At 47.1% G+C, this 23,168-nt stretch overlaps 1 protein-coding gene across 5 annotated transcripts in view; it reads right to left on the bottom strand.

Moving 5' to 3' along the window:
- The window catches only part of SIPA1L2 (signal induced proliferation associated 1 like 2), a 214,622-nt gene that overhangs the window by 18,090 nt on the left and 173,364 nt on the right, over positions 1-23,168 (bottom strand). For all 5 annotated transcript variants that reach the window (XM_059397313.1, XM_059397314.1, XM_059397310.1 and 2 more), the window contains 6 exons: positions 21,958-22,058; positions 21,488-21,591; positions 19,197-19,585; positions 12,596-12,820; positions 9,567-9,717; positions 7,672-7,891 (listed from right to left, as the gene is read on the bottom strand). In XM_059397313.1, the coding sequence (XP_059253296.1) occupies positions 7,672-7,891; positions 9,567-9,717; positions 12,596-12,820; positions 19,197-19,585; positions 21,488-21,591; positions 21,958-22,058 (1,190 nt within the window). The remainder of the gene's footprint in view (positions 1-7,671; positions 7,892-9,566; positions 9,718-12,595; positions 12,821-19,196; positions 19,586-21,487; positions 21,592-21,957; positions 22,059-23,168) is intronic.

Below are 23,168 nucleotides of genomic sequence, written 5' to 3'. Positions count from 1 at the left end.
CACATGAAAAGTGGGGCGGGATGCAAACTGGAGGAGCACTGAGCTAACATCCCTGTGCCCCCAGCAGCTGTGCACTCAAAGGGCCCCCTTCCCTAGCACCGCTGGAGCACTGGCAGTCTTGGGATGCTTTGAAGATTCCTGAACAGCATGAAATGCCACGATCTGTGGCCATCTGTCATTAAGCCAAGGCACACATCTGATCCTGGTGGCCAGGGAGCCAAAGCCCCAAGTGAGGGGGTGGGGAGGGAGAGAGCGTGCCCATCTCTTCACCCAGCGGGGAGGCCAGACAGTTCTGCTCACTGCTGCCCTGTGCACCAGTCCCCTGGAGGCCGCTTGCAAAGCACATGATGACTCCGGGATCTGGAAAGGTGTCTGGGCCAAAGTTTCACAACCAGAGGCATGACCAGGGCATGCTACCTTCCCCCAGCTTGTATGGAGAAGCAAGGAGCAAAAGGAGGGAAATAGTTTGTGGTCTTTCTTTCTTTTTAAAGGTTTTATTCAGTTGTCAAAGAGAGAGGCAGACAGAGGGAGAAGCAGGCTCCCCACTGAGCAGGGAGCCCAAAGCGCAGGACTCAATCCCAGGACCCTGGATCATGACCTGAGCCAAAGGTGGAGGTTTAATGGACTGAGCCACCCAGGCGCCCCTGTCTTTCTTCTTTATTACAAACTAATATCCCCTCTTCCCCGGTTTGCGAATGGAACTGTTTTGTTTACTGGAGACATGCAACTGGCATGACTGACATGACCAGTAGATTAGAAGAAATCTCCTCCTCCCAGGGTTTCCTGGGAGCGTTCTGCTGACCTATCTGTGATGTATTACAAAGTGACTCCGGCAGGCCTCACCCTGTGCTGGGGACAGGGGTGGAAAAGGCAGACAAGAGCCATCCCCTCCGGAAGCTTACAAGAGATGGGGAAAAAGACAATAATCAAATAAACCAGGTAACACAAGGAGGGACAAGTCTTTCAAAGAAAACAAAACGGGGCCAGGGGTGGGGGGCAGCGATGGGACGGAGGAGCCTGAGGGCATGTTGGGGCAGGTTTATCTCAGGTGGGGGCCTCCCTGAGACCCCAATGATAAGGGGCTGCTTGATGAAGAACACAATCCTGCTAGAAAAGCTCTAAGGGTTTAAATCAAAACCCATCATTTGTCACTGAGCAGGGAGATCCTCCCCTTAAATGACACAAGAGCACTTAAATTCTCCTCTGAATTATCACGATGGAAATCATCTCAATTTCTTTTCAGTTGTTTGGAAAATTATATAATTGGTCTGAGCCACCAAACCACCCCAAATCCTTTGTAATACTTTTAAAGGATGTTAGGTATCATCACCTAGAAGACGCTTACTAGCCCCCAGGGATACAAGGTCCAGGAAGAGCCAGGTTCGGCCCCTGAGGAGCCCAGTCAGCAAGGAGATCTGCTTGCTGGTGCTCTGGGGCTGGGGTGGTGGTGGTGGTGGGGGGTCTGGTAAGGCGCCTGCAAGTGAGCCACTCCCACCCCCATGCCCACGGTGGCAGCTGTCACTGGCTAGCTTCCTGAGCTTTGGAGAGGAGGGAGAAAAGGTACCACTTGTCTTACATATCAAAGCCCGTTCCTTCAAATCCACCTCTCCAAAAGCTAGCGTTCTGTCAGGAGCACACACTGCTCTTTTGGCCAATTCAAAGAAGAAAGTGGCTTGCGGATTCCGAAGGACGGCTCATGTCCAGACCCTGACGCCCAGGCATTGCTCTCCAGCCCAGACACTGACCTTGTGGCTTCCTGTTTGTTTATCTGTGACCGGAAGGCACTGCCCAGCCTACTGAGTCTGACTTTGTTGTTTTATAAATGCTGTGGAACCTTCCTGATGGTCAGGTGGCTAGGGTTTCTCGGTTCTTCTCCCCAAACCAGGAAAGACTGTGAACATTTGAAGAAGAGAAACAAGTGCCCTGTGGAATCCATCAAGCCCTGCCGGGACAGTCCACAGCTGCCTTCTGTAAGGCCAACTGTAGCAAAGGTCATCTGCCTATTAGCAGCTCTTACAACCTATGTCCCACACGCTGAGCCTAGAGCTGGGCCTGGCAGCATCTTGTGAGGGCACTGAATTATAAAGAAAATACTCATTTTATTTATTCTAAACTCTCTGTCTTCAAGGGAGCATCCTTTAGGAGGTGCCTAGGTCAGAACTACAGGATTTGGAAACACACATAAGTTGATGCTCTGTTTTTATCTTTTGAAATTGAATAACTTTTGAGTCTGTGCTCATAGGAAGATTTCTACCATTGTCTGGAGAGCTTTGATCTCCATAAAAAAACAGGAATTCTCGCAAAAGACCCCAAATAGCCAAAGCAACCTTGAAAAAAGCAAAGTAAAGCTGGAGGTTTCACAATTCCAGATTTCAAATCCTATTACAAAGCTGTACTAATCAAAAGAGTATGGCAAAAAACAGACAAACAGATCCATGGAACAGAATAGAAAGCCAAGAAATAAGCCCCAAACTCTATAGTCAATTAATCTTTGACAAATAAGGCAAGAATATGCAATGGGAAAAAGATAGTTTCTTTAATAAATGACACTAGGAAAACTGAACAGTCACATGCAAAAGAATGAAACTAAACCACTGTCTTTTACTAAACACAAAAATAAGTTCAAAATAGTTTAAGGACTTAAGGACTTAAGACCATTAAAATCCAAGAAGAAAGCACAGGCAGTAATTTCTCTGACATTCATCACAGCAACTTCTTTCTAGATATGTCTTCTGAGGCAAGGGAAACAAAAGCAAAGCAAAACAAATGAACTATTAGGACTACACCAAAGTAAAAAGCTTCTGCAAAGCAGGGGAAGAATCAACAAAACTAAAAGACAACCTACTGAATGGGAGAAGATACTTGGCAAACAACATTACCTGATAAAGGATTAGTACCCCAAATATATAAAGAATGTATACAACTCAGTATCGAAAAACCAAGACATGAACAGACATTTCTCCTAAAATGGCATCCAGATGGCCAAGAGACACATGGAAAGATGCTCAACGCCACTCATCATCAGGGAAATGCAAATTAAAACCACAATGAGAGATCACCTCATACCTATCAGAGTGGTTAATATAAAAAACACAAGAAACAACAAGTGTTGATAAGGGTGTGCAGAAAAAGAAACCCTCATGCATTATTGGTGGGAATGCAAACTGGTGCAGCCACTGTAGAACACAGTATGGAAGGTCCTCAAAAACTAGAAATAGAACCTCCATATCACCCAGTAATTACACTATTGGATAATTACCCAAAGAGTATGAAAACACTAATTTGAAGGGATACATGCACCTGTATGTTTAAAGCAGCACTATTTACAACAGCCAAACTATGGAAGCAGCCCAAGTGATGAACGGATAGACAATGTGGGGTGTGTGTGTGTGTGTGTGTGTTTATACATACACACAGGAAATATTATCTGGTCATAAAGAAGGATGAAATCTTGCCATAAGCAACAATGTGGATGATCTAGAGAGTATAATGCTAAGCGAAACAAGTCACAGGAAAACACAATATGATTTCACTCATACATGGAATCTAAGATAGATAACAAAAGAAACAATAAAAAGACACACTGAAAAATAGACTCTTAATTATAGAGAACAAACGGATGGTCCAGAGGGGAGGTGGCTGGGGGATGAGTGAAACAGGTGACGGGATTGCGGGCATACTTATACTGATGAGCACTGAGTAAAGTACAGAATTGTTTAATCATTACATTGTACACCTGAAACTAATACAGTATTGTATGTTGACGATACCGGAATTGAAATAAAAGAGAAAGAGAAAGAATTAAAAAAAGGAAAAAAAAAAATCAGGGGAACAGCAACAGTTTTGGGAGGGGAACACGAAGGATGTGAGCCTTCTTAGTAGGCAATAATATTTACATAAACAAGGCCTTCATATTACCCTTCGGAAGGTTCTCGTCCCATTTCAAATATCGTCTAATACTGAAGACGGATGTTTTTAATCAACCTTTGGTAGTACTCTTTAAGTTATAGTCTCTTCTGACATTTTGCAGATCTGAGATTATTGGTAGGTCTTGTTATGGTCTTAAAATTACATTCACAGCCTTCTTTGTAAAAAAGTACTTAAAATGGCAGAGTTTTTATAATAAACATTTACCAAGAGAAAAATGAAAAATAAATGAGAAGAAAATCAGGAATTCTCTTTAAACATGATGGGAACCTGCCGTGCTCGGAACTGTACTGAATCAAGCCAGGTGCCCAAATGGTCAAGGAGGAAAAGGATACGGGGAATGCTTTTCAAGATCACCGGTTCTCTGGCCTGTGAACTGTGTGTCCGAAGGGCCACTTCCCATTTTTTAAAAATCTGGGCCACTGACTAAATTTTGTTCTGAAGTCTATTAATAAGGAAAACAAAGGCCCCACATGCAATGCACAAACACTTCAGAATTATTTTCAATTGCTTGATCAGGTCATGGTTTCACAACTCCAAGTAGAAGACACAATGACACAGCACATTTCAGCGACTTCACAGGACATATACATGAATCATGGCATGAATCACATCCAAAATGTGTTTGTGATGTACCAGTCTCACCAGGTTGAATCAAGACCTCAGTCTCTAGAGAAGAAAGGCTCTGAGACAGGTTCAAATTTGGGACATTCACCAGCTAAAAATATCTGAATGAGAAGCCTGTGATTATTGTCACTGATACCCTCAGAAAGGCTGCAGAATGTTCGCTGTCAGGAGATGAAGCTGCTGACCCTTTCCCTGCACTATTCTTCCCCCAAATTAGGACGGAGTCTCTACCGGGGACAGACTGCCTCTCTGAGGATACCATGCAGGAGGGCTCAAGGTTTCAAGCTTCACAGAAGAACACTGATGCCTCCTGAGTTTCTGTCTAGCTGTTTGCACCCGGCTCCATCCAGTGCCCAAAGCTGGACAGAACTGACCTCTCCTCCAAGCATTCCCATGAAGCTAAGTCTCTGAGAAACTAAGAGAAGCACCCGGACAACCTCTAGGAGTCCTTGTTTCTTGCTTACTAGACTTCTGTTGTTTCAGTTTTAAACTATTCTCCAAGAGTGAGATCTTCTCACCACAGCTCTGCTGAGTGGCCCGAAACCAAAGACAGGGAAGGATGGCTACCATCTGTCCAGGAGATGAAAAGAAAGGTGAATTCACGCAGGTGAATGTGGGAGTCAGACACATCAACACAAATTACTGCCCGCTTCCTTGTTGACATTTTGTCATTTTACTCATTGAACCAAGAGGGCTTTTCCCGAGGAGCTGCTAAAGTAAGCTGGAGAAGCCTCCTGGCCAGAGGTTTCACTCACTGCTCACTGCTTTTCCCAGAGAAATGGACCACAAGGACTAGTACAGTGGTTCTGAACTCAGACAGTGAATAAGTAACACATCCTACTCGTGTTCACACTTCGAAAATACCAAGAAAGGACGCAGTCCTTAAGTTGGCGGAGGGACAGATAAGCTGCGGTCCATCCAGACGATGGGATATTACTCAGCACTAAAGAGAAGCAAGCTCTCAAGCCATGAAAACACACAAAGGAAAGAGCCAGTCTGGAAAGAAGACATACTGTAGGATTCCATAGAACTCTATGACATTCTGGAAAAGGCAAGCAAATGGGTACTGTAAAAGGATCAGCGGTTGCCAGGGGTATGGGGGAGGGAGAGACGAATAGACAAAGCACAGAGGATTTTTAGGTGAAGTGAAATTATTCTGGATGATACTGTAATTGCGGATACATGTCATTTTACCCTCAGGATGTACAGCACCAAGAGGGAATCCTAATGTAAACTACGAGCTCCAAGATAATAATGTATCACTGTGGGTTTGCGGACTCCAGCAAATGTATCTTGCTGACGGATGTTGATTGGGAGGGAGGTCGTGCCCGTGTGGGGACAGGGGTGTATGGGAACTCCCTGAGCCTCCCGCTAAATCTTGCTGTGAACCTTAAACTGCTTTAAAAAAAAAAATCATTAAAAAAAAAAAAAGCTAAAAAAAGAAAAAGAAGGGCGCCTGGGTAGCTCAGTGGGTTAAGCCTCTGCCTTTGGCTCAGGTCATGATCTAAGGGTCCTGGGATTGAGTCCCAAATTGGCTTTCTGCTCTGCGGGGAGCCTGCTTCGTCCCCTCTCTCTCTGCCTGCCTCTCTGCCTACTTGTGATCTCTCTCTGTCAAATAAATAAATAAAATCTTAAAAAAAAAAAAAAGGAGAGCTAAAAATAAACAAAGGATACATATCTTTCCTATGGAAGCAAGCAAAGGGTAGGAGGACAACGGGAGAATTACAGCAACACAAAGGCTACCGATGAGTTCATGACCACGCAGCATATCAAGCATCTTAAATGAAAAAAACCCACATTTGCAAGAAAATAGTTTCACTGATTTTATGAAGGCCTTCAAGAGGACATTAAAGTTAACCTATTTACAAAAAAGGAAAAACATTTAGAGGATTATTAGAGCATTAGGATGGGTCTGACCTTCCACACGGTTGTCAAGAAGGGGTTTAAAGGTTTCTTCAATTTAGGCAAATGGACTCGTTATAATAGGTAGGATATTATGTTACTTAAAGAAATAGATTAAGATTTTATGAGACAAGGTTCATTTCCAATTAGGTGAAACATCAGAAGAAACATTATTAGGACTTTTCTTTCATTTAGCCTGAGACTTCTAAGTGTGTGATGAAGTTTAAATTGGTTCTAAAGATAATGCTTTATGATGATGAAACCAAAAACCCCCCCGATAATGAATATATTTGTGATTAAATCCTCATTCTTCCTGTACACTATAAATTAAACTCTGAAAAAGAAGGAATTTATAAAGCCAGTGTTAAAAAAAAATTATCACTCTTAAACTCTGACACATTAATAAGAAACGGACACTATGTAAATATCAAAGATTTCCAGGTGTAAAGGAAAATCACGCAGAAATTGCCTAGTCAGTCCGAGAGCAGTAACCCGGAGTCAACTGGATGCGGGGAGCCGAGGGACGAGCACCAGGACATGCTCGAGAGGAGACCAGGGTCTCCTGACGCCGTCTACCACCTTGACCGCCACCGGAAAATGTAGTATCAAGAAGAAACAAAAATAGAAAGTTCCCAAGCTTGCTTGCTGTCCACCAGGATATCCACCTCCTGTACCATAGGTTTTTCTTTATAAAATCAGGTCTTGAGATACTTTTTATGAGTGTAATTGCTAACAGATAAATCTATGTATATATCCATACGATCACTACTTGAGAAGAATGTTTAACACAAGGTTTTCTATATTCTTCAAAACAGGTAGTATTGTGTAACTTTTTTAAAAAAGATTTTATTTATTGGAGAGAACACATGGGGAAGGGGAGAGGCAGCGGCAGAGGGAGAAATGGGCTCACTGCTGAGTAGGGAGCCCGATGCATGGACTGACCCCGGGACACTGAGATGGTGACCTGAGCTGAAGGCAATTGTTTCACTGACCGAGCCACCTATGTGCCCCAGGATTGCTTAACTTTTAGGAAATGTCCTTTCTGGTGCTTTTTATCACATTAAAAAAAATAATAATAATAAAAAGAAGACACACCAAATAATACATTTATTTTTAAAAATAAACCAAACCCCCAAAACCTCTGTAGGAGACGACATGACAAGCCGACACCCACAGAAGACCCCCACCCCCCGCCACCCCCTGTCCTGCACTTACTTCTCAGGCTCCCCATGCTGGGCGCGGGGTGGGTCCGGGGAGGCAGCGTGCTGTGGTAGGGCGGGGTGGTGCTGAACAGAATGTCGTTGGGCAGGGCCTGGTCCAGTACTGAACTCCGCGAACTGCCGAAGGGAGATCCCCTCCGATTGCTGCACACGCTCTCGTCTGAGAGCGTGCGGTGGAGCGATCGTCGCGGAGACAGGTTCCCGTAGAAGGAAAACTAGGGGTTTAAACGTAGCGGGAGAAGGGTAAGACAGACATGAAAGAGTTGAAAGCACTGAATGGATCGGACTCAATCTGGGGGGGGGGCACACACCCCTCGCTCACTCGGCTCTCTGGGTTCTCCCTAGGTGGACACGCGGGCAGCATGAGCTCGGCAACGCTAAACCAGGCGTGGGGGTCATCAAGGCACACGTACCAGGGCTCTGGTGCAGTTATTGGATTTGAATGTTTTCCTCCTTTGACATTCTGAGAAATATTATCATGAATTAGACATGCACGGTGTTATTAGTTCTGAAATGTTCAATGGAACCTCTGTCACCTGAGAGCAGTACCAGCTCCCACAGCTGGAGAAGGTTGCAGTTTCTGGCATAGTTATTCAAAAGCACACAGAGCGCTGGCTTGACTTTAATTCGAAATGACTACATTTTCATAGGAGGCAATTTCTGTAACCATCAACTGCATGGAAGGTTCAAGGCCATCTAAATAGTAATAAAACTACTTTTGAACATGGTCGCTTTCTAGGCCGTGCAAACAGGTTTGAGAAAAATGCTATCAGTCCAGGAAAATCTTGTCTACTCAACAGCCACCACCCACAGAAGTCCATTACAATTGTTGAAAAATGGAGCTACATAACCAGATTTAAAGGAACCAGTGAAATGATCGTCCCACAGAGGGTGAGGAAAATTCTTATGCAAGAAGCAAGTGGTCCAATACTTAAGAAAAATGAAATAGAATCTGACTTTCCAACTTCTGCTTCTGCATACAGAACCACATTCCTTTTATACAAACAACAGTAAAAGCCAGAGTGTTTGCATCAAACAAATGCAGAAGTTTTTTTTTTTTTTTAAACATTTACATTTGTGAGTGCAGCAAGGATGCTAAAAATATTTCTATTGTATGTGTTCCTTCCATTCTGTCAGGCCTGTCCAACTGATGAATGGTAACTGGATGCGTGGAGACTACAAAGTTAAATTTACACCATGAAAAGGTGATTTGTCTCAGAAGGGGGGAGGGGAAGACCCACATACCAAGGAGAAGTTCATTCCTATAAAAAGAAAAGCTATTTGCACTTCTCGTACAACAATCTACACCCAAGCTTAAACAGTACCATATACACGGCTGGATACAAGTTTAGGGAAAAAAAAAAAAAGGGAATCATTATGATTGACTTCTTCTGGGATTCCCTCTTCACACACACCAGCAGGTCCTTCAGAACATGATTATAGGAGCATTAGATTAAAGCGGCTTTGAGGTAGTATCTAATTAGAGTGTTATTCTAAGAACACAATTAGGTTAATTGCAGTATTATTTTATTATAGGGAAGAGAGAAGCTCACAGACTTGCTGTTTACCCTGATCACAATCAACATGGCAATGCCTGATTTTTTTTTTTTTTTTCATTTGGACAAGATCAAGCTTGGGATTAGACGGGAAAAGATCCAGATTCCCTGTCCGCTCTACCCACGCTAGTAAGCTGCCCTTCCGACCTCTCCCGGGCTCGCTCTGCTAAACGATACAACAAATCCTGAAGAGGGTCAGTGGTGCCCAGACCAACAGGCAGAATCACAAGGGAGAAAGAATGCGGGTGGGGGGGTGTTCCTGAAACTTCTGAGTCTCTTCAGACCCTACGTCATTGCGTCTGGTCATTTCAAAGCCTCCCGGAAGTTCGCTAACCTTTCTTCGTCCCTCCTCCGCGAGGGGACTGTCAGGAAGCATCAGTTTCAGGAAGTCTTCCTTGGACAGCACGTGCTGCGTTTCTGAAGCAGCCTCCCCCACCACGGTCTGCTGAGCCGCTGTGGACAAGAGATCCATCTCGCCATACAGCCTGTGGAAACAAACCAGAGGGGAAATTAAGAGCAGGGTCAGCCTCCCTGTCGAGTGCCTGAAGCCTGAAGGATTGAAATCCACCGTCCCGACAACCGTGGACTCCCGCGCGCGGAGCTTAATTATTAAGTCGGTTCATGGTCGCCTCCTCTGCGCCAGACCCCCACGTCATTTTCCATCTGTGAAAGGAGCTCAACTGCAAAGTCAGAGTTCTGAATAATTCAGAACGAGATCAGATCCCCGAAGCTCTGGATGGGGAGAAAAATAGAGCTCATTTTTTTTTTTTTTTTAAAGGCCATGTCAGAAAACACATTTTCAATAATTCATCAGAGATGATCATATGTCCTTTGCAGGCACACTTCCTGTGTTTCTTAGAAACTGGAGAGAGGCTCTCTCTTGTGGACAGCCACACCCCCACATCTCACCCTGGCAACACGGAGAGAGGCACCCGAGGGAGCCTGAAGTTTAAGAGTAATCGATGCGGGCGTGTGCCAAGCATGTTTTATTATCAGCGATTCCGCAAAGCTGTTTGGGTAAAGCAAGCAGCTGTCTCCTTTAATTATCAGGATATAAAGATGTATTTACGGACAACAAAAGACTGTCTCAGAGAATTTCTGTTTTCAGCTCTTTTCCAGGGAGAAAACCAGGGAGTCATCTTTAACAGGTTTGCTCTGGACGTGCAGTCTGAGCAAGCAGACATTCCTGGGGACACCGGGAATTGCTGGTGGCTGGACCGTGGGCAGAGGTGAGAGCTGTCCTTGCCGCACGACCTGCGAGGTCAGGCTCCAGGAGTCTGAGGTTCAGGGCCGCGGGCGCCGTCACCTTCACTGAGACGGCTCTACTGCAGAAGCAGGGCTGTCGTGTCACAGGGCGAGAGCTCACTGGGAAATGACCGTGGTAAGAAACTGACATGGACACACTCAAAATGAACAACGGTCATCTGGAAGTCCCTGCGGCTGCTGCTTTGTTTCTGGGGTGGGCCAGGTTCAATCAGTGAGGGTTCCACAGTATGGTTTTAAAGGGATAACTGGGAACTTCCAAATTCCATGGAACTTCCGGAGAGCATAACCTGTTTTCTATTTTGTGTATGAGACAGTGATATTCTGTAATCCTGGGGTACAAACACACTAAACGTGGCTGATCCCTTTCTGAGCATCATCCCATAATCTGGTGGGACACTGCGTTTTCAGTCTGCAGGGGTGAGAGATTCATCACTTCCACATTAAATAGAGTGTTTCCTTGTTTTAGGAGCCCTTGACTTAGCTGGTTGGGGTCGAAAGGTGCCTAACCCCCGCCCCCAACAGGATGGGTACAGCCCGCCACACTGAGACCTGGCTGGGACAGTGCCCTCGTGTGATGCCCTGACACCCACATCTGCAGACCCCTTCCTCACAATGCCCTTGAGGTTGCCCTTCTCTGACTGAAAGTGCCATCAATCCCGTGTGTTAAAACGCACAAACTCTGGGGGGTTCTGGAGAGAACGTCCACACAGGCACCTGTCACCCTTTCCCAACTCTTCAAGAGCACTCCCCTCCGACAGAGCTTCTGCACAGAACTTAAAAGGCTTGGGATGTATTAAAGAGGCAGAAATACCAGTGTTATCATTAGGGATTTGCATTTATGGTAAAAAAAATGTGGTTATCACCACAAAATTCCTTTCTAAATAACTCATCTGCAACTACTGACATGATGGTTTGTGTGTGTGTGTGTGTGTTTTAACAAAAAGATTGTTCTGTTTCAGCACTAAAATGATTTTTAATTGAGAAAGCAGTGTCAGGTTCTCCCTATTTAAGAAGTGGGATCATTCTTCAATGGAAAAAGTGATACTAATTTACCAACCTAGCTTAAAATCTAGAGGAGCTCTCTGAAAGTCACCGCAGCCCCCAGGGCACCCTCCAGGTGTCCTGGTGCTGATGGGACATGGGGACACAGCTGAACACGGGGACCTCATAATCTGGTGCATGGGAGGTTTTTTTTTTTTTTTTTTTTCTTAAGGCTGTCCTTTTAAAAATAAGCCAGCGAATAGAGAAATAGCTCTGACCGGCCTTGCTTTGCATCCTTGAAGTGTGATTTCTTTATCTGTCTCTTCAAAGAGACAGCAGCATAATTTCCATATGTCCTGTCAAGCGGATTATCAGTGGTTTTTTTTGTTGTTGTTGTTGTTTTATTTTTCTTTTTTCAAACAGGTACATAACATCCCTCCCTGCCTGTCCCCATAAAACCTAACAACTGAAAGGGAAGCCAAAGTCATGTTAAAATTAGGTAAACTACATTTCCTTTGATGATGTCACTTACACAACAAATTTAAGAAACACACTCATGGAGGGGCACCTGGGTGGCTCAGTGGGTTAAGCCTCTGCCTTTGGCTTGGGTCACCATCCCAGGGTCCTGGGATTGAGCCCCACATTGGGCTCTCTGCCCAGCAGGGAGCCTGCTTCCTCCCCTCTCTCTCTCCCTGCCTCTCTGCCTACTTGTAGATCTCTGTCTGTCAAATACATAAATAAAATCTTTAAAAAAAAAAAAAAAGAAACACACTCATGGACTCTGCGGGAATTCAAATTGTCCTTGAACTTGTTTATTTAGAGACGGGCTCTAGGGTCACACCATCAATAGCACATTACCGTGAGTCTTCTACTGCAGGCAGCTTTTTGGAAATAAGAATAAAGAACAGGGATTTCTTTTGCGTTTATATGCAAATGTCAAGGAAAGAGAAAACTCTCAGAGAAACATAAATGTGAACATTTAAGAAGTTTTACAGAGATGTTTCCGGATTACTCCTTTTAGAAAATATACTTCTGTGGAGGGGGTACAAACACACGTGCTTAGTCGATTCCCGCAACGTGTGAGGTTGCCTAGGGCCGAGCTGCCATCCGCCTTACCCCTGACACTCAGCCACTTCGGGTTCCTCAGGCGGCGGGCTGCCCTCCGACTTCTTCCAGCCGATGACGTACTTGCTCACTGACCCTTGCCTGTGGTAGGGCTTGGACACGGACCCAGGGACCTGCTGGGCGCTGCTGTGAGACACGATGTAGACTTTGGATGTATCCAGAGACCCACTGTTCTTAGAGCAGTGAGCTGAGGGGCTTCCTGAATGGTGTGAACCACTGAGGAGAAAAACAGATAAAAGCTGTCATAAAACCAGATTCCGGCAGTGCAGACATGCCTCCGGATTCGGGGGCATGGTGCGTTACCCCTGGGGGAGTGTGGCAGACCCAGCCATCCTTCCTCCAGGGGCCAAGGATGCCCATGTGTAAGCTGTATGCCTGTGGCTGGAAGCATGTTAAAAACAATTGGAGGAGGGAGCCTGCTTCCCCCTCTCTCTCTGCCTGCCTCTCTGCCTACTTGTGATCTCTCTGTTGAATAAATAAATAAAATCTTAAAAAAAAAAAAACAATTGGAAGAAAATCAGAGAGAAACACAAGTAACATATTTATACTGATGCTTCAAAAGGTGGGAAACCCCAAAGAAGGTCCTTAATCTCAGTGGCTGCCAGGAAAATGCCAACACAAAGTGCAACAGAGTACCACGGCACACTGGCCACATGGGCAAACACAGGACCATCTGACAGTGAGTGTCCAGTGTTGGCCGGGCTGGAGAGCCAAAAGCATGTCAGACAGTCTGGAAGGCAGGCGGGGCGTGACCTGCGAAGGCGTGCGGGGCACAGTGTGTGACCCAGCAATTCCGCTCCTCAGTGGACACCACAGAGAGACCCCTGCATGGGTGCGACTGGAAACAGGCAGCAGTGCGGACAGGAGGACTGATCGTAGTAGGTCCCCAATGGCGCCACCTCGATCATCAGTAGCCAACTAGATGGTCAATCATTAAACAAGAACGGATAAAGGGGATGCACCATGAATAATGAACCAAGCCCACAAACAACTCGGGCTAGCCTCAGAGACACCGTGTAGCGAAAGAAGCAAGTCATGAAGAATGCGTCAAGTGTGATTCCATTTTTAAAGGAAGTTTATAAACAGGCAAAATGGCGTTGGTCAGAAACACAACATATTCAGTTAGTAAAACAACGAGGTGATGTGAGGGGAGAAAGGATCAGGAAAGCGAGTTCGTGGCTACTGAGGAAGAAGGGAAGGGGCTGTGGGTGTGCAGGACACAGGGATCTTCTGACAGAGAAATGCCAATTCTGCATCTGGTGGCTGTGGGCGTGTTTGCCATATGACCGCACACTATAACGGCCACAAAATAAAATTTAAGTGATGCAAACCCCAAAACAAAACAACACAAAATTTTTAAAGTCAGTGATTAAACTAAGGCCAGAAGGACTCCCCACTGACTGCAGAACCACATGCAGAAATATAAAAGCCTAAAGACCCTTTTTACTTCAGGAAGACTGACAATAGAATGTCTTATAAAAAATGAGCAAGAACAGAGATCAGGGGATTACTTTACAAACACGAAAAAATGTAAATGTTTAAATTGGGGTAGGCCTCCTGGTAGGATGAGCTATAGCCTTATTCCGGAGCCCCTGAGAAGCACCTACCTTCCTGAAAACCTACATAATCAAGCAAGTATCCTTCGACGCAGGCAGTAGGGGAAAAAAAAAAAAAAGTCCAAAATTAAGAATGGCTATTAAAATGGACTTGTTAGAAACGTTTAAAAGGAAATAGGGTAACAAAATAAACCAACTCATTTTTGAGGGTTTACATAGCTGGAGACGCTGCGGTAAATGGAAAAATTAAACACACGAACAAAACAAATAAAACAACTCATTTACAACTATGAAGGTCTGGCATTCCTGCGTGGGACTCAAAGCAACTTCAGTTCTGGGCTCTAGACTGCAGACCCTGGGGGGAGACGTCTTCCTGCCTTCCCAGGCCCAGGGCCACCCAGGGAAGCAGCAAGGACTAAGGGAGCTAGTGAACTCTTTCCATTTACTGGGTACACACCCGGGAGTCACCTTCCAAAATGAAAGCTCTACATCCAGGCCATTAAGTCTGAAGGCCCACATGTTGTCCCCGTAAGCTGCTTATTTTTGAAAAACTTCAGATCTGGGGATAAGGTATAAAAACAGTAGCAAAATGCCTATCTATCGTTCATCTACAGCCACTAACTGTTAATACCTTGCTATATCTGCATTATTCCTCTGTCTATATATTCTTCTCTGAACCATTTGAGAATCAGTTGCATGCTTCATGACATCATACTCCCGCATTTCAGAGTAAGTCCATAAAAAAGAAGGATATTCTCCTTCTTTTATTCACAGGGTACTGTTATTCACATGGTAATAACATGATGATCACACTCAGGGAATCACACATTAATCCCAGAAATATTTATGGCACTAGCTTCTCCATTTGGAGCCCAGTGAAGGATTGTGCGTTGACTTTAGCTACTCAGAAGTATCATGTACCTTGAAGCCTTTGATTATCCCTGAGATGTTTTACCGTTAAAGTCTCAGAGTTCCCCAGGTCTGGGAAGGTTAACATGCTGCGTAAGCCGCTCACACTCTCTGCTGCAATGATCAAGATGATGTCTCTGGAGGATGTACCGTGAATAAGGACAGCAGTCAGAAACGGTTATGTGCTTTCCCATTCATTTTACAAAAGTTGTTTTGCTAATTCAGACTTGATTAAAATTGTCTTGTACCCCAAGAGTAAAAAATCTAACCTGAAACTCTAAAAAGATCTTGGGGTCGTGGGTTTGAGCCCCACACTGGGTATAAAGGTTACTAAAGAAAATAAATAAACTTAAACTCCAAGAACAAATTTGCTGGATCGATTTGATGAACAATAGGGCAGGACTCTAGGCTTAAGAGCAGAAACGTCATGATAAAGGTTTCCCCTGAAACGGGTAGATATTCCAGAATGTTGGCAGGAAGCTTTGCATGAATCCTTCCCTTCTAGACTAAAGTTCTTACTTTCCAGTTTCACCCCCAACTTCCGGTCACTGCCACTAAGGAAAGGGCATGAATGATAGTAAGCAAGAGTTAACATGAGCCCTTCTGTAGGAGAGGCCAGAACATGAAATTATTATTATTTTCTGCACTTGCTTCATTGCACTTTGCAAAACCTTGGTTAGGCTGATATGGTCCTGCTTTGGGTTCTGGGCGCTTACTAAGTGTCCTGCCTTCACAGCAAGGAAAAAAAAAGAGGGGAGGGGTTCCTGAACTAAAGGTCTGAGCAGCAGAGACAGCAAGCTGCATCCGGTGCTTGTCCGGCTTTCTGGATGACTCCCGCGCACCCCTCCACCCACCACAGAAGCTAGTCTTAAAAGAGTTTGACGGTCCCGTGTCCCTCAGCCCAGTCCTGGAATCCTACCACATACACAGCTCTGTGCATGCTTTCCTCTCAGATGGCCGCTGGGGAGCACGGCGTGGGCTCTGGGACTGGTAGGGCTGGTGGTACCACAGCAGGCCATGCAGTGATCTGCACTCCTGAAAATTAGACCCGGGACCTGTGGATCCCACGTGCCTCCCACTTCTCCAGAGAAACCCCCCAGCGGGTTTGTGAGCTCAGTCAGTAAGCATTTACCAAGCGCGCTGCCCTGTACGCCCTCCATCATATCCCAAGGAGTCCAAGGCCACCATGTGGAGAGAAGTGCACGCAGTGCACAAGACAGGCCAAGTGCCTCCCAGACTCCGAGATGCCCCAGGAAGGCACCGGGAAGCTACAGCCTTGTGCCGGGAGATGTACAGAAGGCACAAACCATTTCAGCCAGGGTGGGACCTCATCCAGGGAGGTCGGCCCTGGGGTCAGCCCCTACAACGAGTTCATTCGCTCCTTCTGCCACCTGGGCTACTCCCAGTCACAAGTGTGGCCCGTGGGCACCAGGCCTCGGCTCCCCGGTGACCACGCCCCAGCTCGAACACAGACAGGAGAGGAGCGCAGGGGGCTGGTGGTTTGTCGTCACAGACATGCAGAGACCAGTTGGACGCTGGCCCTTCAGGGTCTGGAGAATCTGACAGACATTTTCAAGAGCAAAATTCCTTTTACCTCAACCTGCAGAGATTTCAAATCTTACTGCAAACATTTTGCATGTAAAGTATGATATATTTAATGCTTCAAGTACTTCAAGATAAAGTATTTTATACATACATACACATAGCAATCTTTAAAGTTTTTAAATATTTTAAAAAACTTCAAGATACTTTAAGTTTTATTCTCTCTAGTCCTCCTACACAGGTCAGGGGACAGACAGGAGGAAGGATTCAAAGACTCAATTTAATGACTGAATTTCATACTGAGCAAAAGCCTACAGTGTAAGCTGAAATGCGGCTTCAGAGCCCCTGTCCGCTAAGAACCACAAGGAAACCCCAGCCCTGAGGTAAAGGATTCCAGCCCCTCAGCATCTATCATCTCCCCAACAGCTGTGCACACATTCAGTTTCAAGTGGTAGAAAAAAGCACAATCAATCAGAAATTCAATCTCCCACTTTTATATAGTTTCTAATAGCATCACCCATTAATTTAATGAATGGGTAAGGTATTCAAGAAAATCTCCTTCAAAGGCCTATAAATATCCCTGCCTCTATTTATAAACGAATGTGCCCTCCAAGCGGCTTCCGCAGAAATTTCCCATAACAGTGCTACAAAATTCTATTTGCGATGCCCATTACATTTGTCTAACCAGGGATCCTGAAGTCAGCTGTTTTATCAAACCATAGACTCTGAACAAGACATTAGGAGGGTATAACATCCTAAGGGGATTTCTATAGTATGTCCGGTTTCCAAGTGTTCCGGAAGTTGGACAGGAATCATGCAGGTAACCAAAGTCCTTGCCAGTACGTCTGTATTATATGTTATTCATCACTAAACATATTTCCAGGGAAACTATTCAAGAGAACCGGTAAACAGTAGTAAGAACATCTATTTTAGAAAATAATCTCCACATTCTAAGCTGCCCGTGCCCCAACAAGAGACCGAGTGTGGGGGGATCCTTACAATTCCCCTGTCTGGCACCTGCTCCCCCTTCTCCTGGTGGAACACCACCCTGATTTTCTTCTGGGAAAGCAGCTGTCTTCACCACGCCTCAGCTGCATGAGGTACGGTACCTCATGGTATGGGCCCAGTGAGGTGGGGGGTACTGCTTTCCTCAGACAGTGGAACCCCCTATCACAGTGGTAAGGCCAAGAGGACGTGAGGAGGGAATGTGGAGATGGCGGTGGTGGAGTTTTGGCTGAAACTGGAGAAGGGCCACACTTTCTTCCTGTGGACACTGGGGTGTGGGCTCAGGGGGCCTGCAGGTGACATGGCCATCTTGGACCAGGAGGCACCCCCTGAGACTTCAGGGGCTATCATGTGGAGCTTTAAGATGGGAGCTGACAGTCTTGGGGGGTTATCACATAGCTGCAAGCAGAAGAACCTTGACGGTTCTAGACCTTTCCATCATAGGAGCTAAAGTACTGCCTATGTCGTGTGAAATGCTTAGTGGGGAGTTTGACTTGTGACATGAATGCCCTCAAGTGACACAGATGGTCAGTAAGACAATGATGAAGGGGGAGCCACAGGACAAGAAAAGAGCAACAGCGGCAGTGAATATACACGCGCATGTGCAAGGCTCACAGAAGTGACCTCCTCTGACATCCAGGGCAGAGAGCTGAAACGTTCTGCACGTTGGCTTTGAGAACAGGCCTGCGGATCCCTCCTGTCCCTGCCCGCTGGCTGCATAGGGGGTTGCCCCTCGTGGCTTCAAGCCGAGATCCCACGAAGTCCCCACAGGGACTGTGGGAGGAAGGGAGAAGTTCCGGCGGGCAGGAGTGGCCTTGAGAAGGGCTGTGGGGAAAAGCCCGACAGTACCCGGGAGCTGAGTTAGGAAGCCTCGCAGACAAGAAGGGAAATTCTAGGGTGGTCGGTGTGTAGGGGTTAACTTCTGTCCACCACCAACCCTGAACAAATACGGATTTCTGTCTCGTCTCTGACAGCAGAAATCACAAATGATCAAGGGGTTTTAAAACCACTGTACAGACATACATCACGGAAGAGTATAAAACTACTTCGAACTTCATGTTAAACATCTACTTGGAAAACACTTCCTGTAAATTTAGTTAGTCTTTATTAAAAAAAAATACTGAACTGATGATCTGAACATACTCTCAGACCTCGGGTACCCCCGTTTGGTAAGGGGGCCTTTGGAACACAGAAGCTACGGGCACCGCCCTCATCGGAGGGAGCTACGTGCAGACAACGCGGACCCCCTTCCCCAGGTTACCAGCGCTGCAACCAGAATACTATCCAGCTTCTGTCCACTTCTCCTACAATTGGTTCCTTGTAGGAACCGATTAAACTGGGAGAGAGAGGTCAGTGGCCTGACTGGAGCACTTCCTACCTGTGTGTAGCTCTCTCTGCGGCTGAATGAAGAAGTCAAGTCACAGCCGCCTGCTGTGCAAATCTCCCGATCACACTTCTGATACCAGCACTTCACTAGAAGTCCGGTGGCTGGGCGGCGCGGTGACAGGCTACCTCGCTGTTCCCATTTCGGGCCCCTCCCCGACCCCCGTGGGACCCGGGGGCACCCCCGGGGCACTGACCTGGAATGCGACGAGATCTCGCTGAGGTCCCCCATGCTGCCGTCGGCCGCGCTGCCCGCCGAGATGGCCGGCGCGTAGCTGTGCACCGCGAACATCTTCGCCGGCTCGTCGTCGGGCCCCGGGATGTCGGCGGAGTCAGCCCACTGCTCGGCCCGGCTGTGGATCACTGACCTGCTGCCCGCCAGGTGCACGGGGCCCAGGACGGCGGCGGGCATGCAGGGGGCCGTGTCGATGCCGCTGTCCGTGGAGGCCCCCTTGATGTAGGTCAGCCCCAGCAGCTCCGGGTCCATAAGGTCCCCAGACCCAAAGTGCTTGTCATCGCTGTTGCTGGACGTGTTACTGGAGAGTGTGTTGCTGCTGGAGTGACTGGAGCAACTTTTGTCTCCAATCTTGGGAAGAAGAATGGAAAGGCTTCAGACAAGAGCCCCTTCCTTGCTTCTTTATGAAGACGGTTAGTCTCACCCAGACCCCCAAAGCTACAGACCAGAGGATCGCACCTGAGCCCTTTCTACTAGGAGAAAGGCAAGGAGATAACTCACTTTAAAAAAAAAAAAAAAATTCTGATTTGATGTAGAAGTCCCAGATTCCTAACTCCTCTCATAATTCATTTAAAGTTAAATAGGAATCTTCTCAAATCTCTGTTCAATTATTTGTGCCTGGAGCACGGAAATATTACCACAGTGTCATAGCCAGAAAATAACCAGCACATGTTGTACAAACTGAGAAAGCACATGGAAAATTAAATAAAGGGGGGAGAGCAGCTTTTTATCAAGAAAATTCTCCTGGGCCGCCTGGTGGTTCAGTGGTTGAGCCTCTGCCTTTGGCTCAGGTCATGGTCTCAGGGTCCTGGGATCAAGCCCCACATTGGGCTCTCTGCTCAGCAGGGAGCCTGCTGCCTCCCACCGCCTCTCTGCCTACTTGTGACCTCTGTTTGTCAGATAAACAAATAAAATCTTTAAAAAAATTCTCCTGTGACTAATCACAGTGCCAGCCCTGGGTGTGGACAGGACTTGGGTTTGACTCCCAGCAGCACAATATCGTCTTGTCACTTAGCACTTCTCTCTTCTCCCAGCGCTGAGCTCGGGGGATGAAGCTGTGGGCCCAGCAAGAGAATACCCTCTAACGTCCTGCAGCCACAAAGTGCATTGTAAGTACAAGTGACTTCTCTGAGAGAGCCCAAGTCACCGGGTGCCCCAGTTGCTAATGAGCAGGGCTCTCTCTGCGGTCCTCGGAAGACAAAAGAGGTCCCCTCTGACGGGTCCCCTACAGACACGGTGGCTCTGCACAGCCTGGGAACCTTGGAAGCCCCAGCAAAGGGTGGGATCGTGAGGACAAGTTGTGCCCTGACCTGCCGTCGAGCGCCTTGGAGTTTCTTCACGTCGTCGCCCTGTCAGGTCTACACATGCCCCTGCCCTTGACCTTCACAGCACACACTATACTCTCCGGGCCTACTCCCACCCCTGCCTGCCTTTGCTTAAACCAGCGCTGAGACTTGTCAAGGTGGAATTCTAGGGCTGCTGTAAAGGCTGACTCAAGACAAGGGCCCCACAGCACAAACGGGAGGAACGTCACATGTGTTCCCGAGTCCCCGGCTGTGGAGCTTGCTAAGACCTCTTGAAGAAGAGGGGAAGAAGCAACAAAGTTAGCAAATGATAAAATTTCTTCACCTGCAAGTTTTCAAAACTGTTGGCTTTATTGGCAATGACCCACAATTCGTGTTTTCACGTTCGATAGAAAGTTGTGCCTCGTGGAGCGACGGTGGCCTGGGAGGCTGCCCCAGCGGGTGAGGAGTAAATGAGTAACTGATACCCCGTGTGCCAATGACCGAGAGCCACGCGCCGGGCATGGCTGGAGCGCAGCCTGCGCCTTAGTCAGCAGCTGCCAGCGTTACCGCGGACCATCAGGAACTGGACAGTGAGGGGCCAGCTGCGGGCAGAGCCACTCCGGCCACACAAACACACTGCCTCCCGGTTTCTGGCCAAGCCCACCAGGTAATGCCCACAAGGGAGTGAACCGTTCACAGATTAAAAACAGGAGTCTGATTTAGTAACTATTACACTGGGTACCAAGGATCAAAAGGCTGAGGATATAATCTTGGTTTTGCCAATAATTTATGGTGTGGCCTTTCTTGGAGGTTCTTTATAAATCAAGGAGGAAAAAAAAGGAACTTAACGTCTTTCTTTATTTTTATCTCGCCTCTACTGAAAGTCCCTGCCAGAACGGCTCCTGCTGTGTGCAGAGATGGCTCAGTACGGCCACGCGAGAGGGTAGCCCGCGAAGGGGGGACTTACGTGGGAGAGCTTATTGGGAGAGTCCTTGCAACTGCCGTCCTTCTGCAGGGCTCTTTCTTTATAGGAACTCAGGACTTTGGAGGGCGGGCCATGCCATTTGGTTTCTGTCACATGAAGAAGAGAAGAGCTGAATATCTAATTTGTTGTGTTGACAAAAGAGCAAAGCAATCACAGACGCCGGACGACGAAATGGTCTGGGGGAAATGAACAGGACTGTGGTTCTGGAACATTCTGGTCTCACCAGTGGATATCCCCTGAGCGTCCACAAAACAACTCACATAAAGCTCATGTTCCATTTCCGTCGGTACCACCAGTACCGTGACCCAAGACCACATCCCCCACGAACCGCACGGGCATTGTGGCAGGACAGTGCTGACCAACGGGATGAAGGCAGGAATGAAGGACAAATGGGAGGAAAGAGGGAGCAGGACAGAAGGGCTGGGCAGCTGCGGAGCCGCGAGTCTCATTACCCAGGTGCCTGCTTCCGTCTAGGCTGTCCTCTCGCTCCCTGGCTCCTTCACACTCCAAAGGGCCCGCGCCCTGGTGCTCGAGCAGCAGAGGAGAGTGGCATCTGCAAAGAGCACAGAGCTGAGTGGCCTGCTCGCCGGGTGTCCCCTGGGTGCACCCCCCAACCCCGTGCGTCCCCCGCCCCCTGTGCTGCTCCCGCCGGGCCTGTCCCAGGGAAGCCCCGCAGCAGAGGCTGCTTTTGGCAAACGGAAGGGCCACTGTCTGCCGGCCCAACCCTGCCAGGGAAGCTTCAGCACCTGGAACCGGGGACTCTCGTTTCCCCCCTGGCTCAACAGAGGCATCTGGGTGACAGCCACGTGTAGACACAAAAGGGCTGTTGATCCCAGGAGGCTGGAGAGCTGTCCAGGGTCAGAGGAGCTGTCCTGTCCCCAGGAAGCCAAGGAGGAGCTCACTGCTACGGTTTCGTTTCGTTTTATTTTCTCTTGGGCCCTGATACTTCCTTATGTCCAATTTTTTAAGGAAAAGAAAGTCCATTGATTGGCTTGAGATGACATCTAGGTGGACTCCGTTTTATGAAAACCCCACATAGGTCAATACAATCTTAAAAAGGAAAGAAATCCCAGGAAAGTTCTTCCTATCACCAAGTGACTCCTACAGGATTCCATGACAGATCCTTGTTTGCAAAAGAAAGACAGGGATGGTTTTTCCACTGATAGAAAAAAAAAAAAAAAATCCCTTCCACTTTCCAAATGCAACTCGACTGAGAAAAACGTCAAGTTCTTTTTAAGAACTCCATCGACTACCTAAGGAAGGGACACACATGTAACTGACTGCAAATATCCACTTCTAAGCCCAGACCAGAGGGAAGTGGGATCCAGGAAGAGACGTCTCCCTCTGCACCTGGGAGAGTGGTAACAGAAAGCTGCTGTACCCGTGGGAGACCCTTCTCGTCTGACCTGGCCATTCTCTCGTCTCCAGACCCAATTAAAAGCAATATAGGGCAATAATGTGGCCGGGAGCACCTTCTCCTCCCAGAAGTTGTGAAGGTTTCTCGTGAGTTGCTACATCTGTCAGTTCAGCATCTCTGTGTCCCCAAGTGTCCTCAGGCTGTACCTGAGCTGCTGGCTCTTGGACATGACACTCAGGCACACACTCCAAGGGACGGTCCTCAGCCGGATGTATGAGGCACCTTCTGCTGTTCTCAAACAGGAGG

Source organism: Mustela nigripes, chromosome 4 (assembly GCF_022355385.1).
Source record: "Mustela nigripes isolate SB6536 chromosome 4, MUSNIG.SB6536, whole genome shotgun sequence".
In the NCBI taxonomy this organism is placed as follows: Eukaryota; Metazoa; Chordata; class Mammalia; order Carnivora; family Mustelidae; genus Mustela; species Mustela nigripes.
Note: the sequence above shows the minus strand (reverse complement) of the source record. Positions and strands in the feature narration are given on the sequence as shown.